The sequence below is a fragment of the Chaetodon auriga genome, chromosome 9 (assembly GCF_051107435.1).
Source record: "Chaetodon auriga isolate fChaAug3 chromosome 9, fChaAug3.hap1, whole genome shotgun sequence".
Classification (NCBI taxonomy): Eukaryota; Metazoa; Chordata; class Actinopteri; order Chaetodontiformes; family Chaetodontidae; genus Chaetodon; species Chaetodon auriga.
In genome coordinates this window covers 19,128,978-19,146,028 of record NC_135082.1, presented here as the reverse complement: position 1 = coordinate 19,146,028, position 17,051 = coordinate 19,128,978, and the positions used below count along the sequence as shown (strand labels likewise).

The 17,051-nt window shown below is 42.9% G+C and overlaps 2 protein-coding genes across 3 annotated transcripts; both read left to right on the top strand.

Moving 5' to 3' along the window:
- The first annotated feature begins 1,017 nt into the window (after window positions 1-1,017).
- On the top strand, window positions 1,018-7,230 carry tspan6 (tetraspanin 6). Its single transcript, XM_076739704.1, has 8 exons — window positions 1,018-1,306; window positions 4,441-4,629; window positions 4,719-4,793; window positions 4,880-4,981; window positions 5,292-5,447; window positions 5,527-5,610; window positions 6,345-6,429; window positions 6,535-7,230. The coding sequence occupies exons 1-7, from the start codon at window positions 1,220-1,222 to the stop codon at window positions 6,411-6,413; spliced, it is 762 nt and encodes a 253-aa protein (XP_076595819.1). The 5' UTR covers window positions 1,018-1,219; the 3' UTR covers window positions 6,414-6,429; window positions 6,535-7,230.
- A 2,184-nt stretch (window positions 7,231-9,414) lies between these two features.
- mid1ip1l (MID1 interacting protein 1, like) lies at window positions 9,415-11,451 on the top strand. 2 transcript variants are annotated; one of them, XM_076739659.1, is made up of 2 exons: window positions 9,415-9,549; window positions 10,142-11,451. In XM_076739659.1, exon 2 carries the CDS (start codon window positions 10,238-10,240, stop codon window positions 10,727-10,729), a length of 492 nt encoding a protein of 163 aa, XP_076595774.1. In that variant the 5' UTR covers window positions 9,415-9,549; window positions 10,142-10,237; the 3' UTR covers window positions 10,730-11,451. The 2 variants fall into 2 exon arrangements, with proteins under 2 accessions (XP_076595774.1, XP_076595775.1); XM_076739660.1 differs by having other exon boundaries at window positions 9,432-9,555; window positions 10,159-11,451.
- Window positions 11,452-17,051: the final 5,600 nt, after the last annotated feature.

Here is a 17,051-nt window from a genome sequence, read left to right as displayed (position 1 = left end):
AGTATAATCCACTGTTGTTTTGACATGTGTCATCATCAGCTGTAATTTAATTAGATCGTGTCCCACAGGAAGACTAGACATAAAAAAAAACAAAACAAAACATATAATAAACTGCCAGAGGAGAACAGTTTGTGAGCAGAAATGAAATTTGAAAGAGGAAAAAATACATTTTTCCTGCTTATTCTATGAGCGTCATGTTATTATGCTTTTATTCACGCCGCTGATGTAGTTCAGCTCCTAAGTGTCACTAAAGACGTAATAATTATGAAGTCAGATGAAGTGCAACAGGAAATAGCGCTACTGCTTTCAACATAAAAGCATGCATTGATAGAAGTTTAAAAAATACTGGTGACTGGGACTCTAAAAGACAAAGCTGTGTGCTGCATTTGAATTAACTGTTGAAAGGCATTGTATCTGCATTGATGGGGAAAAAATCTGCTATACATATGGGAGCCAACTTAACTTAGGATTGATGAGATACAGCATCAATGTGATGACTTACACTCTCATAAGTTTGGTTTACCACTTGCATTTATAAGTTGCATTTAAAGTCAAAATATGTATGATAGAAAGTCAAAATCTTGATCTGAATTGAAATTATGAGCTAGTAGTGAACCACAAAATCTAATTTAACATCTTACAATTCAACTCAGCAAAATAATCAGATTTACTAAACCAAATTTATGTCAGAATTTTGAGATGAAGTTAACGTTTTGACCTTTTAATTAAAAGTTATGAAATGGCTATATATCATAGTTCATCCATCAATGTCAACTATAAATCCTGCATGCTGTATATACTGTATATAGACATTTGTACATGCATGCACTGTACATGATAGTGTACTTCATTGATATAATAAAGTACTAATCCCATTCAACATTTATTCCTTTACATTATTTGTTTTTGTTTTCAGTTTACAGACACATTTTGACTTGTAGCAGTCATTAGTCATCAGCCGTGTTTAAACTGACGCCAGTAGCATTTTATTTTGAAGGCCGTACGTGTGGGTGACGTGTTAACGTTGCTGCTGACTTGACGCTGGTCTGGATGGCGGAAAGCCGTGTCTTTCTTCAGCAGCGTGAATCTGTGTTAATGACGACACTTCCCCCTCTGTCTCTGGATTTATCCCCGAAGTTTTTTCCTCCTCTCTCGCCTCCAAGTCGCCGTGAAGTGAACTTTTCTCCCTCTTTGTCTGCTTAAAGACAAAAACGCCGCCATGTCGCCGCCGTCTCGTCGGCTTCAGACGAAGCCAGTGATTACCTGCCTGAAGACTTTCCTCATCTCCTACAGCCTCATATTCTGGGTGAGTTTGGCTGACATGTAGTGGGGGACAACAAGCTAAAGGAGCAACAATGGGCTAAAAGCTGTGGCGGTGCCAACAAGGCCAACTAAAGCAGCACCGTCTCCTCTAATCACGACAGCGACACACGGCGAGTCCAGTACGCTGAATAAACAAGAAGCGCTGTCGGTTTAATGTCCGCTTAAAGAACCACTTGTTGAAAATGGACCCACAGCTGCAGCAGATGTTCGTGTTCGGACACATTTATCCCTAAAAAACAAACCGCTGCTGGCTGTTGTGTCACTGATCGAGACAAAACACTTCAACAACCCGAAGCTTTTAGTGATTAGAAGTGATTTAAGATGATTTTATCCATCGAAAGGCGGATTTAACTCAGTTATTCTTGTTGTGAAGTCCAACTTCATTCTACTGTTCAACGGCGGCGATTAGTCGATCGGTCGATTGACGTGAAATGAACCTGCAGTTGTTTTGATAATCGATCATATGCTTTAGCCATTTGTTAAAGTCATGTTAACACTTCAAATTAGAAATCCCTTCAAAGAGTTAATGTTAGATTATTATCACTTTTTAATCTGATAATATTGTTTCTTGATTAATTATTAGATTAATAAAATGTCAGAAATAGTCAAAGTTTGCATCACAAAAGACTATGAAAACCAGAAAATAGAGGCGATTAATTTGTATAAATAGAAACTTTTTTTTTTAATGACTGGATGAATAATCAAAGTAGTTGCTGATTAATTTTCTGTTGATCGACTCATTTTTGCCTCTGATCTAACAGACTGTGTCATTCAGCACTGATTTTAGTGAAAAACAGGGATTTCTGTTGAAGAAATGTTTGATTTAAGTCATTATTTACTGATTCATTGATTAAGTTTTGATTATTGGAAACTTGATTCTCCATATTCAGACCTGGTTCAGGTACAGTTGAGACATAAACAAAAGTAAAACAAATGTGATAACTTTCTGATCCTTTTTGACACAAACTCAAGTGAAAACAGCTCAAAGACATTCATGAAAATTGATTTTTGTAAATATTTGCTTATTCTGAATCTGATGCAGCGACATGTTTCAGACATGTTGGGACAGGAGCAGCTAAAGACTGGGAAAGATGTGGAATTCTCCAAAAACACCTGTTTGGATCATTCCACAGGTAAACAGGTTGATTGGTAGTTGTCAGTTTCCAGGAACCTTAAGGGAAATTATCAGAGCATATTTTGCTAAAAACGCTAAACATTTCCTCATTTGAGGAATTGCTGTAGGCAGCTTGTAGTCAATCAATTGTCTGTTCTTAACACGCCGGAGTGGAGGTTCAGTTTCCTACAGCATGAGGTGACGCCTTCAAATGTCTTGAAGTGTCTGACAAACGGTCAAAAAACAGGAAGATATTCAGGTTTGTTGTCACGTAAGACAAAGAAAAGGTGAAAATTCTCATCTTTGAGAGGTGAGGACGAGGGAGCGTTGGATAGTTTAACTTGGAAAATGACTTAAAGATTAATTGCTGATCATCATACCTGCTGATTCGTTTTCTGTGGATCGGCTTGTCAGATTAAACAGTGAATCACCGCAGCTTTAATTTGACGTTTTCTTAGTCAATTATAATAGAAAACAAGGAATCGAGACAAAATCTGCAGAATAATCAATACTGAAAATAACTGGAAGTGTTTGCATGTAAGGGAAATACTGTAAGTTTGTCTTCAGGAGAAAATGAGCAGTTATCATGCCCCCCCACCCACACCCCCGTTAATCTTTGTACCGAGCAAACATCCATCTCAGGCTGCTGCTGCTAACACAAAGTTCAGGTCAGTGCTTTTATCAAGCAATTTATTGCTCCCGGCTGGTTGAGCTGATGCCTTCCTCGGGCTAATGACTTGTGTGGGCAGCCTTAAAGCAAAAGATGCCGAGCTGATTAAACCTCAGGCTGAGGCCAGCGGGGTTTCCCCACCTGTGTTTTTCCTAAAACGCAGACAGGTAAATGAATCATCTGCGGCGCGCGAGTCGTGTATCTCACGACTGACTCGAGGGGGGATGAGAGTTGATCAAATACGTCGCGAGCGTGAGCAGCATCAGAGGCGATATCCTGTTTGAGTCGGAGCGCGTCGTGTGCCGGAGCTCATCTGCTTCGCTTCGTCTGCATCTCCTCCCCCGAGGAGTCAAGATTTAATAAAGGAAATCAATAAGTGAAACTGCGCTTTTGCTGGATTCGGCCCATCTTGGGTCTTAATTAAAAGTGTTCCTGGTCTTTGGCTGATTCGGTGCAGATCACTGCTCGGTCTGTTCAGCTGCGTTCATATGCACGATCACAGCTTGGTCCACAGCAGAACCTGATATCCTGAGAGCTGAGAGTCAGGAGGCCTGACATGCAGAGCGTTTCAACCGGCCTAAAAACCGGAGGAAAAGAGTGTAAGACGGTCACCTCGAGCTCCCACAGACCAAAGCGACGTCCTCACGTTCGCTTTTAGTCCAAAATCCAAAGATATCAAATATACGCTCATACATGGGAGAGAAAAGTGTCACATTTGACAAACTGGAATAAGCAAATCTTTGGCATTTTTGCTTGGAAAAATGGCATTTGGTGTCGTTTCAGAGATGAATTCCTCTGCAGGTTTTCTCACTTGAACATGTCACATCTAACAACATCAGACACTAATGAAAAATGTGCTTTTCTGGCTCTCGTTGCTTCTTTTGTTTGACCAAAATATCACGTAGTTTTATACATTTTTAACATCAAAGGCAGAAAATCTTCACATGAAATCAGGACAAAAAAATCTAAATCTAACTAATCTTATCAAATCTTACATCCTTTTTTTAATGCAAAAAAAATGCACTGAACATTCAGATAGTGATTTCTCTAAATGACACATTTCTAAGTTTTCCTCGCCTGAATGTAAACCTTCATTAAAATCATTGAAAGTAAAACCTGGACGCCGTCGATTTGACGAAGATTCACACAGGCTGGGATCTGGTGAAATGCTGCTTCGCTCTAACTGCTCCGGTGTGACTGACAAAGTGCTTTCGAGCCTTTAATCTTGGGTTTTGTGTCAAAGAGGCGGCCCTGAAAAAAAAAAAAAAAAAACCTGCTCATCTCTCCGTGGCTCTTTGATGCTGGAGCTGACTCGGCCTGCTGTCGTCTCCAGTTCACAGGCGTGATCCTGCTGGCCGTCGGGGTGTGGGGGAAGGTGAGCCTGGAGGCCTACTTCACCCTGGCCTCCGAGGAGAGCACCAACGCGCCATATGTCCTCATCGGGACCGGAGCCACCATCGTTATTTTCGGACTGTTCGGCTGCTTCGCGACGTGCCGCGGCAGCCCGTGGATGCTCAAACTGGTCAGTGAAGGGAAGCGGTGAGTCCCCCTGAAATATCCCCCCTCCACACGTGACCCTGTGTAATTGTTCTCTTTGCACGCCTCCTTCAGTATGCCATGTTTCTGACCCTGGTGTTCCTTGCGGAGCTCGTGGCCGGCGTCTCGGGCTTCATCTTCAGACATGAGGTGAGTTTCCTCGTCCGAAACATTAAGATATTTTTTTTAAAAAAATCAGCTCACTACAGTAAATAATCTGCTTTTGAATTCACCAGATCAAGGCCAAGCTGGGCGTCGCCTATAAGAACGCAGTGAAGTCGTACAATAGCACGGACAGCAGCAGCAGCAGCTCTGCAGTCGACGCCATCCAGAGGACTGTGAGTGGGAGGTTTCCATTACACTGACACTCTTATCGGACTCTGTTTGTGTCTCGCTGTGCAAACCAAATAACTCCCGTTTACATAAGAACGTCTTAAAAGGGCAACGAGACACGTCGAAAGTTTCAGCTCTGCTCCCCGCGGGCTTGAACTGGGAAACACGTTTCCCCGATAGGTCGATCCGAAACATCTGCAGTGACATCACTCGCTGTGTTGTGGGGAGAAAACCAACATCTGGCTGTTTTGCTCATCGTTAAAAACACCTTTTAATCTGCTTCTCAAGACATTTCTTCTGACCTTTTCCTTATAGTTGCATTGCTGCGGGGTGAAAAACTTCACTGACTGGAACGAGACTGCTTACTTTAAAGAGAAGGGCATCCCTGCCAGCTGCTGCAAAGACAGCAGCAAGTGCTCAGAGGAGACCCTGAAAGACCTGGACCAGGCTGAGAAAGAGGTGTACACGACGGTGAGTTCACCGGCTTCGCCGCCACGAGACAGGAACAAGCCTTAAAGCCTCTCTATGAACCTTGATTTCTCTGCCGCAGGGCTGCTTCACGCTGGTGACCGACGTGATGGAGGCCAACCTGGGAATCATCGCTGGGATCTCCTTTGGGATCGCGTTCTTCCAGGTACATCGCATGTCGCTCTCTCTCTGATGCTGCACTTCCTGTAGTTTCTTCATTGAACAAACTACAAACAAACTGCAGAGACACGAGCACCAACAGAGTCGAGCAGGGCAACGTCTGCGCGGATGATTTCGCAACATCTGCTAATTAATCTTTCGGCTAACTGTGGAGCAATATTTATTCATGTGCGCTGTCAGTGTTGCAAACAAACCATTAAATAAATGAAACAAAGAGTAAGACCAGGAGACCAGACATGTATTTCACACTCATTTCGATGCAATACACGGTGTCCCCTTGTTCCATAGGTGTCCATAATCTCCCTGTGATGCTCACCACAGAGCACTAAATGTCCATTATATAGGGAGCTGCTGTCACGGGCGAGATAATATGACCGTAAAACAAACATGACCGCGCTGGTATGTGGATTAGAATCAGCCATCACGTTGTAAAACTAAGTACAGCAGGACAAAGTTGAAGCAAACAGTAGAACAACTTGAACTTTTACCATCGCTTTCGCTTTGAGAACGCTGTTTAGGCCATATAGTGCGTGTTTACAGTTATTTATAGCCCGTCTGAGCACTAATGTGGTTGCTCAACGCACTCGTCTGCACGGCAAAGTGTTTTTATAACTGACAGGAAAAAAGCAAAGCTGAACCATCCAGGCTGCAGAGAAACTAAGATGCTTTTGTCCTCTTTCATGGATTTGTGTCTGTTTTTGTCTGCCTGTTGTGTCTCAGCTCATCGGGATCTTCCTGTCCTGCTGCTTGTCTCGATACATAACCAACAACCAGTACGAGATGGTCTAACAGCGACCCTCCACAGGTGAGACACTGCGCTTCCATGTTGGAAAACCTCATCATTAATCGTCCAGTGTCCAGTGCCGGCGTCCGACCGCCTGTCCGATGTGTTCTCGCTGTGTCGTTGCAGGTCACTGACGGGCAGCTCCTGATGCTAATCGAGTCGAAAGAATCTCCTGTGATTTTTATCATTGTGCTTGTGTTAGATGTTGATGTTTTAGGGAGGGGAAAAAAACACCCGCTGCTTCTTTTATTCAGTCTCACCGATGACCAACGAGGGACGTTATCTACAAGTGTAGTTTGACCAAAAATAAAAAAGGGACCTGGACGTTTGGGAGATCATGTGTTACTCTTTGAATTTAATTAGGGATTTCCATTAGGCCTAGATGTTGTTACATAGACGTCGTCGCTTTCGTCTGAGTTAATTAACTCTGCCAAATGTCAATATTTCTGTTCCTTGTATCATCGTTAAATGCAGCTGCCTTATTTTTGTAATTTTGCTAAAATTAGACTTTAGCTGAGCAGATGAAATCTAGACAATAAGCTGACAAATGTTAAACTTCTCGACAACACTAAGGGAATTTCTGTGTGTGAAACATAAGCCTGAGAGTTGGACCAGAGGTCGCCACCCTGAAATCCAGTATGTGTGATTTGCAGTAAGGACCTTATTCTGTAGGCCAGTATTGTTGAAAGCCTGCACTCGCGTGCCAATTACAGTCGCCCAGCCAACTTCAACATCACAGTTTTCAGTGTTAAGTTGTTATTCTTTTTGTGGATGCATGTGAAATACTTGAAAAAAAAAAAATAAAGATGAAAGTGTCTTTAACGGTGTGTGACTGTGGGATTTGCGTGACGCTCAGGAAGTGTCTGTCCCACAGCTGTTTGCTTCTACGTCCATCTGAAAACATGCAGCAGCAACAACAACAAAAAAAAAAAAATCAGAAGCAGATATTTTGGCAGACAAACGTGACTCCCTTATTTGGGGCCTTTTGAGGGATTCATGGAAAAAACAAGACGTGGAAACTTTCAGTTTTTCAATGCGCAGGCCAACTTTTAACAGCATTTAAGGATGAACTTTATATCGAGGTTTTGATGCCTTGGCACAGTCTGTTGGTACTCGTTGGTGCTTGATTATGAGATTTGGCTCCTCTGTCAAATATTGTGATCTATTTGAGCAAACAATTGTATGTGAATATGGATTCAGAAGATGTTTACACCCTAAAACCTTAAAGGCCGACAATGGTGTCTGTAAACTGTATCATCACACAGATATAACTGTCTGTTGAGCTTAGAAATGGTCACTTTTTGGTAATGAAAGACTTCAAGACAGCTGAAGATTATACTGATCTACAGCAGGAGACCTCAACCAGGATTCACACACACACACACACACACACACACACACACACACACACACACACACACACACATCTATCACAATATGTTTCTACACATTGTGCAGCTTTAATTGTTAAATTCTGCTAAAGCTGGACAGAAGACTAACAGTCCTGTAGTTTGCAGGTCAAAGAGCTGATGTGTTTCAGGTTTTTACGAACCCAAAAACACCATCACCCTTTGATTTCAAGCTACAGTCACGAACACAGACTCGTGCAAACGTTCACGGCCTGTTCACATGGTGTGTGCGTGCTCTTCAAGTTCTATTTCCCTTTTAATGCTCTCTCATTTGGTAACATGATGGTGTCTCCATGCTTATGTTTCAACACTGCCAGGGATAAATGAACTCATAAGCTCCTCCGGGCCTCAAAGACACGTTGCTCGTTTGCTCGTGTGTTAAAGTTGCCTGACAGTGAATGTTGCATAATGAAGTCTAAAATAGTCCTGCATACACTCTGTACACCGGCAGGCACGTTGTTGCTGTCATGCTGTGGCCCTCCACCGTGCATGCACCTCACAAGTACACCTCACTGTGACCAGCATGTGGATAGACCTGACAGTTTCTGGTTGGTGAAATATTTTGAAAGCTTGGGAATTGATTGATTTCCCATCTACAAACTGGCTTGACCACAATGCAGGGTGTTGATTTTAAGCCCTGACTCTGAAAAAGTTTCCACCAAAGCCTCAGAAGAAGAAGAGGAAGTCAGATTTTTTTTAGACTTTGCATTAATGGTTTTCAGGGGAGTTTTAACATGTTTTAGTGAAGCACTGGTCTAGTTCACTCCACATTGGCCTGTCTCAGGAAATCTCAGGTGTACCCAATAACCTCAAGAGTAAGCCAACAAGCACACCGCCACGCCTCAGCATTAATTAGCGGTATTAAACACACCTGTGCTGCTCCTGCCATGACAGGTGAAAAATGTCTGCTCTTCTCAGCGCTGATAAACCTGAAGGGTCGATGCCTCGGCGTGAAGGATCAGTGTCAGCGTTTCAGGTGCAAGGTGGAGCATCTTCAAACAAAAACCAGCTGGTAAGACGAACATCGCCTTCAGTCAACACTGAGCATTACACACGTCCTCCGACTGCCAGGTTCATTTTGAAGAACAATGCATGGTGTCGGTGATTATGAGTGTTTGGATCTAAGTGTAACCACTAGGTGGCAGTGCAGCGCAACATAATGAACAGCGGCAGTTGTGCGACTGGAGATAAAGGCGAGAACACGAGCTCAAACTGTACTTCCTAATTTCACTTAAACCCGGAACCTTTCACAATTTATTTTAACACAACCGCCAGGTGAACCACACACCTGACAAACCAGATGAGTGGCACACAAAGCGCGCTGAAGCTGTGCAGACTTGCATCGGCGTTGCCTTCAGGCCACAAACGGCCTGGAAAAGATGAGAGGTAACTAGGGTGCAGCTAATTGCTGACAGGCCCTGGACAAATATGTTTGATTGGCAGCTATGATCTGATCTCTCATTGGTCCGTTTTGGATCAGATGCTCTGAGAATCTGCCTCCATTCTCCAGGCTGTCCAATCGGCTCCGTCATACAGTCCAAAGTGGGCGGGCTTCAGGGTTTCCCTTCCAGTCCGACCCGGCTTGCGCGGTATAAAAGCGGGATTCAGCTGCCAGTCAGGTGGAGAAATTTTCACTTTTCTTCCCGGCGGGTGGTGTGTTGAGCCTGAGAGGACTTGGGTTATCTAACCAGCACACCAAGACAGCTTTTCCTCAGGTCACCTCGTGGTTCAGGTTAGTCTCCATCCTTGTTTTTTTTTTTTTTTTTGCAGCCGTCTGAAGCGAACACTGCGCAGGGTTTTATTATCAGGAAGTCAAGGTCATATTGATGGGAATCTGCAGTACAATGCGGCAGAATGAGGATGAGCGCTTATGTGGTAGCAGAAATGTACTGTGGGTGTTTTCTGGTGCTGGAGGTCGGGTTATGCTCTGTGGGTGAGATGAGGAACAAGCTGCTCTGTTTGTTTGATCCTGTTTCCTGCAGCCGAGCTGTGCTCTAATGTAAGTGCGTTTTTGCCACCTCATGGGGACCTTTTCCGGTATAAACACCGACCTTATCAGGACCAGTAGTCCTAATGAGGACAAAGGCCCAGCTTTAATGAGGCAAAACGCCATCTCTTAGGTTAAGGTTAGTGTTCAGAAGGAAAGGAAGTCAATGCAGCGTCCTCGTAGGGACAGCTGCTAAACTTGTATGCGTGGTAATGAATTGCTTGCCTGTGTGTTCATGCTGAATATGCAAACCTGTGTTTTACAGTGCGTTTGGCTTCTGCTGTGTTGCAATCTTTTGTGCACCCTTCCTGCACTCATGTCTCCTCTCCCCTTGCAGATCAGCCGCCTCTAAACCACCGAGCAGCTCTGCCTTAACAAGCCCACCTGCCCGTTCAGCACTGTTAAAAAAAAAAGCCAACCGAAAGCCTTCAAAATGATGCAGATCAGCAGCGACTCCGCCAGCAACAAGCACTCCCTCATCAACGTCATGCACCGCTTCATAGCAGCTGCCAACAACATGGACGAGACCATCATGGTGCCCAGCCTGCTGCGAGACGTGCCGCTGGAGGAGCAGGCGGCCAGCGAGGTGGAGCCCAACAATAACAACGAACCGCCTTGTCCCAACAAGCAGAGGGACATGTACGAGCACTACCTGCTCCTCAAGTCCATAAAGAACGACATGGAGTGGGGTCTGCTGAAGAGGGAGATGAGCAGCGGCGCCAGCTTCCTGGAGATGGCGGTGAAGCAGGAGGAGCAGCAGCCTGTCACCGGGGACCTGCTCCTGGAGGACAACTCAGACCTGGAGCATCAGTTTCATTATCACCTCAGAGGACTGTTCGGAGTTCTGTCCAAGCTCACGCTGCAAGCCGACCACCTCACCAACAGATACAAGAGAGAAATCGGAGGCGGAAACTTCATGAGATAGAAGTCACTGACTCGTTCTCCTCTTTCTCCCCTCGGACTGCTTGACTTGCACAGTGGGATGTGTTGCGAAGGGCCCCCATCTCTTCCTAATAGATCTCAATGGACAGTGAACTGACCAGGGTAACCACTTTGTGACTTCTCACTCCTGAGTAGCAACACTCCAACTCCTCCCCGCCCCCCTCCCAACTCCACCAAACGTACCTTAAACCGGTGACACCTGCGCCCGTCCCTCTGCCCGCTTCAGCTCAGAGGTCGACACGTTGTGCTCGGTGGAGGTTTATTGAATCCATAACCAAGTCCAGATGAAGCACAGCTCTGGTTTATGCAGAAACTTTCCCTTCCTTTTTTTTTCTTTTGTCATTTCATTTTCAAGTTTGAACATGAATTTGTCACCAGATTGTGAATAAAAGAAGGTTTCTGACTGTAGGAGAAATTGAATGCTGGTTATTCTGTCCCTCCTGTAAAACATAGAAATGATTTTAACGCTGAGCTGAAGGGCTCTGACCTGCAGAGGTTTTAAATCTTTCCACTTGGTATTACTGTAACATGGCGTGCCTTGACTTTTTGTATACACTCATGCCCTGTTCAGTTACCTCTCCATTGTCTGACTGCTTAAATGGTTCAAGATGTTCATGATTCATTTGTCTGTCCTTGGATATTTCAAACCAATTTTATATCGAAGCAGAAATGCAGTAAAGCCGAAATAAATAATTGGAAACTTAATGTTGGCTTCATTTTATTTTTTGTCACTGAACAGGAAGGATGTCAGCAGCGTTGATGACTCTTCCTCATAGTAGCTCTCTTAGAAATATATGTATTTAAACTCGTATTACAAGTTGTGTGTAGTGCTTAAAGCTGTGCAGGTAATGGTGCATTTCCACATGCAGTAACATGCAAACGTTACCTGACTCACTTTATGTAGTTCACAGCTTTATGTAAGGTTGGTGTAAGTGCTTTACTGAGGATTTACTTAAGAGGATGTAAACTAGTGCTGCAAAAGAGCTCATGGGTGTCATGCTGAACTTTAACTCCACACGATTCATGTCCTTGCTGTTTAATGCAAATAGATGGTCATGCGTGCAAGCAAATCACCTGCAGTGTTTTTGAAGCATTTCCATAAAATATCCTGCAGCCTGTTCAGCCTTTAGGCTGCAGTAAATCAGCTTTTTTCCCTTCCAAATGGTGATGCAATTTAGCACCACCAATAACACTGTTTTTAACATTTACCTGTATGCAATATTGCAAATCAGTCAATAGTTATAATTTGGTTTTCAACAGTCTCTTCAGAACTGAAATATTAAAACTCAAAAGTTGAACGCCGACAGTGGACCTACGTCCTCAAAGATCAGCTGTTTTCTTTGTAAGATTCAATAATCAGTTGTTGCACATTACGTGTCATTGACATGTGACAAACCCAGTCAGTCTGTGACCTGTTTATGTGGTTGTTTCCCACCTAAAGTAATAATTTTGCTGACATTTAGACAGTCTCTTATCAGATCAAACAGTGGGAATAACAGCTGAAAGAGGGCTGTAAAAAGCTGTAAAGCGCACTGACCCATCAGAAGTGATAAGATTTTATTTGGCTGAGACAATAAACTTGCTGGAAAAAAAAAATGGTACCCACATGGCACAGGGAACATGATCTTTAAAACCTCTGTAGGAGATTTAGAGGACATCAATCACACATTTCTGCACCTTTGTCACATTGAACATGATGGCAGCAGAGTTTAAATGAAACATTAAACTGATATATATATGTTGCTCAGTCTGGTTGCTCCCACCAGCTGCCACATCTATCCATCACCGAGAGAAACCCTCCCCTTAGTAACAGCTCCACCAAGAGCAGCCAATCCGGTGGCAAAGGGTTTTTTTTTCTTCTCTAAGGCACAGCGGTGATTAATAGATTGTAGTGTGATGAAGGGCATCCAGGAAGCGAGTGGAGGGCAGACATGGTCAAACAAACTGGTGCTCCTCTGACCAGCAGCCACGAGGACGCCGGGCATGAGAGTTTGCATAAAAAGTGCTGTGTGAGCCCTGCGGTGCGAGGCTGCAGTCCTCTTTTTCCATTCACAATGGGCCATCCAAATGGCTGCAGATCAAAATGGCTGTGCTGGTCAGTGTGTCTGAGCCCACTCAGATAAACTGGGTCAACCAAACTGGTGACAGCTGGCCAGACCGCGAATGTGAACAGAAACGGGGATTCAAACGGACCGAACAGAAGTCTACAATTTACTGACTTTGCAGTATTTACTTTCATTTATTACTGAGGCCTAAATTGAAGCAAATGTCTGACATTTTGGAAAAAATTGTGTATTCACTTTCTTAGCTGAGAAGATGTACACTACTCATTAAGTCTGAGGCAACAGCGAGCAGCTGGTTAGCTTAGCTTCACATAAACATACAAACGAGGCAAAACAGCGAGTCTGGCTCTGTCCAAAGCTAACAAGTAACAGGCAGGCTAGTGCTTTGCCCATTTCCTGTCTTTATGCTAAGCTAACTGATTGTTGATTGTGGCCTTAGAGTTGTGATATGAGAATGAATGTGAGGAACTGCCTCAACTGCTGGTTATATTATTGTAGTTATAAGAAAAATATACTATGAAAGCTACTTTTATGTAAGACAGTAAATGATATTTCTTGCAGTAAATGAGCAATATCTCCTCAAACATATGCTTTAAAGTTGTTTTTTTCATTGCACATTTCACCAAACAAATCTCAAAGGGCTTGAACCGTGACATTGATATTCTGTAACGCAGCTCCGACTGCTGTCTCCCAAGTCACATTGATGTCTTGAGAAACCTGAGAGCAAATCTCCGTGCACTGCAGATTTGAAATGCCTCCAAGTTGTGAGAAGGATGTGCTGTTTCATCACGCACGGCAGTGTTTGGAAATTTTCCGAAGTTCATACTCTGAAATGGTAAATTACACTTCATGCGCAACAAGAAGCCTGCTTATGCAAGACGCTCATGGCTTTTTAAAAACCAGAACCATCAAGTCCACAGTTGTTCATGAGTCTGATATTTTTGTCAGGGCCGGGATGTTGCAAGGGGTTTTGAGCGCAGTGCAATGTGAGGGACAGATCTTGGGACTTGGGAGACATTTGGTGTTGAAAGGCCTCTTGAAACTGCGTGGTTGGCAGGTTTTTGCCCCACTCGGCCTGCCAGCATGAGGCTGCGTGATCACAGACTTGGCAGACAATGGCAGCGTCTGCTGTGCCTTCTCTGGCAGTTCCATCGAGGTATCTGTTGCTCAACGGCTGTAAAACTCCTACCTGGCAAGGATAAAACCCCAGACACCCAGACAGCACAGAGATTACTGCTTTATGGGGCAGGCTGACACAGCTGTTGGAAGGTGAGGTCTCAGGGTCAATAATGTAATTCTAAAGAAAGATTCATATCTTTTTAGCCATGCAACTGCACTTTCAGCAGCAATGTACAGTATACCTGTCTGCCACACCTACAGCCTGCTGGCTCTTAATACCTGGCCACCTTTATTCTGCACTTTTCTATGGTAACAGCGCCGTTCCCTGAGTAAACACGTGGGTGCATTCACTGTGCTGTTTGCTTTAATATCCAGGCACGTTTCATTATATGTTTGAATTAACCATGAAATCAAACAGTGGCCAAATCTGTGTTGACTTTAAGTGCAGAACTGAGAAAACGTTTTCGAAACTTAAAGAGACAGCAGGCTTTTTACTTACTGGCAGTGGTGGAAGAAGTATTGCGATTGCCTCAAAAAGAAGTCACTTTATTTTTCAAGTATATACAGTAATACTTTCACTAAAGTAAGATTTTTAATGCAGGACTTTAATATATCTTTATTAAGGCACTTCTTCAACCACTGGTCCAGCAGACCTGCATTCATAGGCTGATGTTGTCTACGGTCTACAGTAATGTTTCACTCACTGGTCCCACATTATTATTTAACATTTGAACAAAGCCTCTGTGTTCACCTTTGATTATGGCACAAAAGACAGCCACTTTAAATCCTGTGTGTAAAGTCTTGAGTGTCTTGTTTCTGATATTTCACTGGAGTCAAAGTAGAATGACCACATTCAACATAAAAATTTAAATACTTAATTTCTTGCTGGGTGGCTTAATCTTTAACAACATGTCACATTTTATCACTTGATTCGACACTCAGCTACCACGTACGCCTGTTCAAGGTACAATCAAACACCTCAACGTGACGCATTCCAGCAACGTTACCAAATCTAACAGCCTCACTAATAAACATGTCATCAAACATTGCGAATTCAAGGTTAAGCGACAGCCTTTTCTAAAGCTTATTAGCATATCCTACTGAATTTGCTCAGGCTGCTGTTGGACATAGTCGAAAACTCCAGAAAAAGCAAGTGCATCAACCTTGAGTTTACTTTATCATTCATGTATTCACAGGGTAAAGGTTGAACCTCCAGACCAGATTATTTTCAAATTATTATTGTCTTTTTTATTATTGTGTTTTTATATTTTACTTTTATGACAGAACTGTTGGATTGTTTTTCATTATACAGGTGTGCCTAATAAAGTGGCCGCTGAGTGCAGGATTTGCATTAAAAATTATTGCTCTTCACAGTAACCTGTAACTATAAATGCCAAATAAAGTAAGTGAATAAACAATAAAACGATAAAATGCAGTACAGCGGAAGTATGAAGTAACATAAGCACTAAACCAAAGTACAAGTACCTCAAAATCATTCTTAAGCGCAGCACTTGAGTAAATGTACTTAGTTATATTCCACCAACTAAACTTGAAGGGGACCTCCCGTTGGTGTTTAACATGCTTCCAAGGTAACTGCTGCTCGTCATTAAAACACATTTGTTGTTGTGTAATGTGATGTGGCTCACATGCGTTGCTAGGCATCGCTAAAATTGTCTCATGTGAAAGACGACGAAGCCCGCGGCTCAGACGTACAATACGCTGCCTTGTGCTGCAGAAGTAATGAGAACCAGCATGCTCACTGATGCCATTAAGATTTGTGTGTGTTTGACGTCTCCATAACAGCACAAGAGCAGCACTGGGTGTAGAAAACATCCACGAAGAAGACCGATTTCTTCATAAAGTCATTTCTGCAAGGTTTGCATCCATAACTGACGAAGTATCTCGCATGATTCAGCTTGATAAGAAAAGAATATGTGCAGGTGTAAACAAGTAGAAACAGATCAGTCACATACAAGGAAGTGGTTTCTCTTTATCTTCATGTGCACTTTGCACCAGGATCAGTTAGGATATGAATGTGTTACCAGTGTCAGAGGCTACAGCTTCAATCAGTAGCTTGTACTGTTCTGAATAAGGTCTGAAGTGTAGGTCTAGAATAGAGGAAGTGACTTTAGTTGTATGTGGCACTTAAATCAGGAACTGGGGCATTCTGGGACCAGAGGAGGAGCACATTTGTAAAATGACTAAAAACAAGGTAACTAAGTCTCTGGTTCTCCGCGGTGATAAACTCTGCAGAATTACTCTACGTCTCTGAGGTCTTTTTCATCTCTGTGGTGTTATTTTTCATCTCTTTGTGGTTGTTTTGCATCAGGAAATGTTTCATACAGAGGTTTGGTCGAGGGGTCCTGGGCTTGTACCTTGCGGACCCCTTCAGTAATGCATCCATGATGCTAAGAAGACAACCACCTGTGATGAGGTTCCCCAGACAGCAGGTTAGACCAGGTTAGACTTGAGTAATATGATGATAAATACCATGACTACATGTACTGTAAATTTGTTGACCACAGCATTTAGATTGTATCTCACCCTTCAATACCTCTTGTGTGTTACATGATGTGAGTAATGTTGCAAATCACAAAGCAAAACTGCTTCACTGCAATTCTGGGTTCACAGGATTTTTGCAGTGATGTGGTTAAATACTTTAATTTGCAATTTAAGTCACTGAATTAAGCAAAGTCACATGGTTATTTATCAGTTTATCTTATTCACATTGCCCCGAGATTAGATTAGGTGACCGCAGAATGATAATAATGATACAGTGGTGGAAAGCTCATTAACATTACTGTACTCGAGTGTATTTCGCAGTACTTTATTCTACTTGGTGCTTCTTCTCCACTACATGTCAGAGTGAAATATTGTACTTTTTACTCCCCTACATTTATCTGACAGCTATAATTACTAGTTAATTCACAAATTAAGATGTTACATATGAACAAAATGAAATATGATGCATTGCTGTTGAGTAAACTGTACATTATTATGTAAAGCAGGTAAAATAGCTTTGCACAGCTGCTTCCATACTAATGCATGAATAATAATACAAGAATGAAAGATATGTAAAAATAAAACACTTGGAAAGTGGAACCTTTCTGTGTGACGAGTACT

Coding starts and splice junctions, on each gene's coding strand:
- tspan6 (XM_076739704.1), top strand. CDS start 1,220: ATGTCGCCGCCGTCTCGTCGGCTTCAGACGAAGCCAGTGATTACCTGC. Junction 1,307..4,440: donor CCTACAGCCTCATATTCTGG/GTGAGTTTGGCT, acceptor TGTCGTCTCCAG/TTCACAGGCGTGATCCTGCT. Junction 5,448..5,526: donor AGAAAGAGGTGTACACGACG/GTGAGTTCACCG, acceptor TCTCTGCCGCAG/GGCTGCTTCACGCTGGTGAC.
- mid1ip1l (XM_076739659.1), top strand. CDS start 10,238: ATGATGCAGATCAGCAGCGACTCCGCCAGCAACAAGCACTCCCTCATC.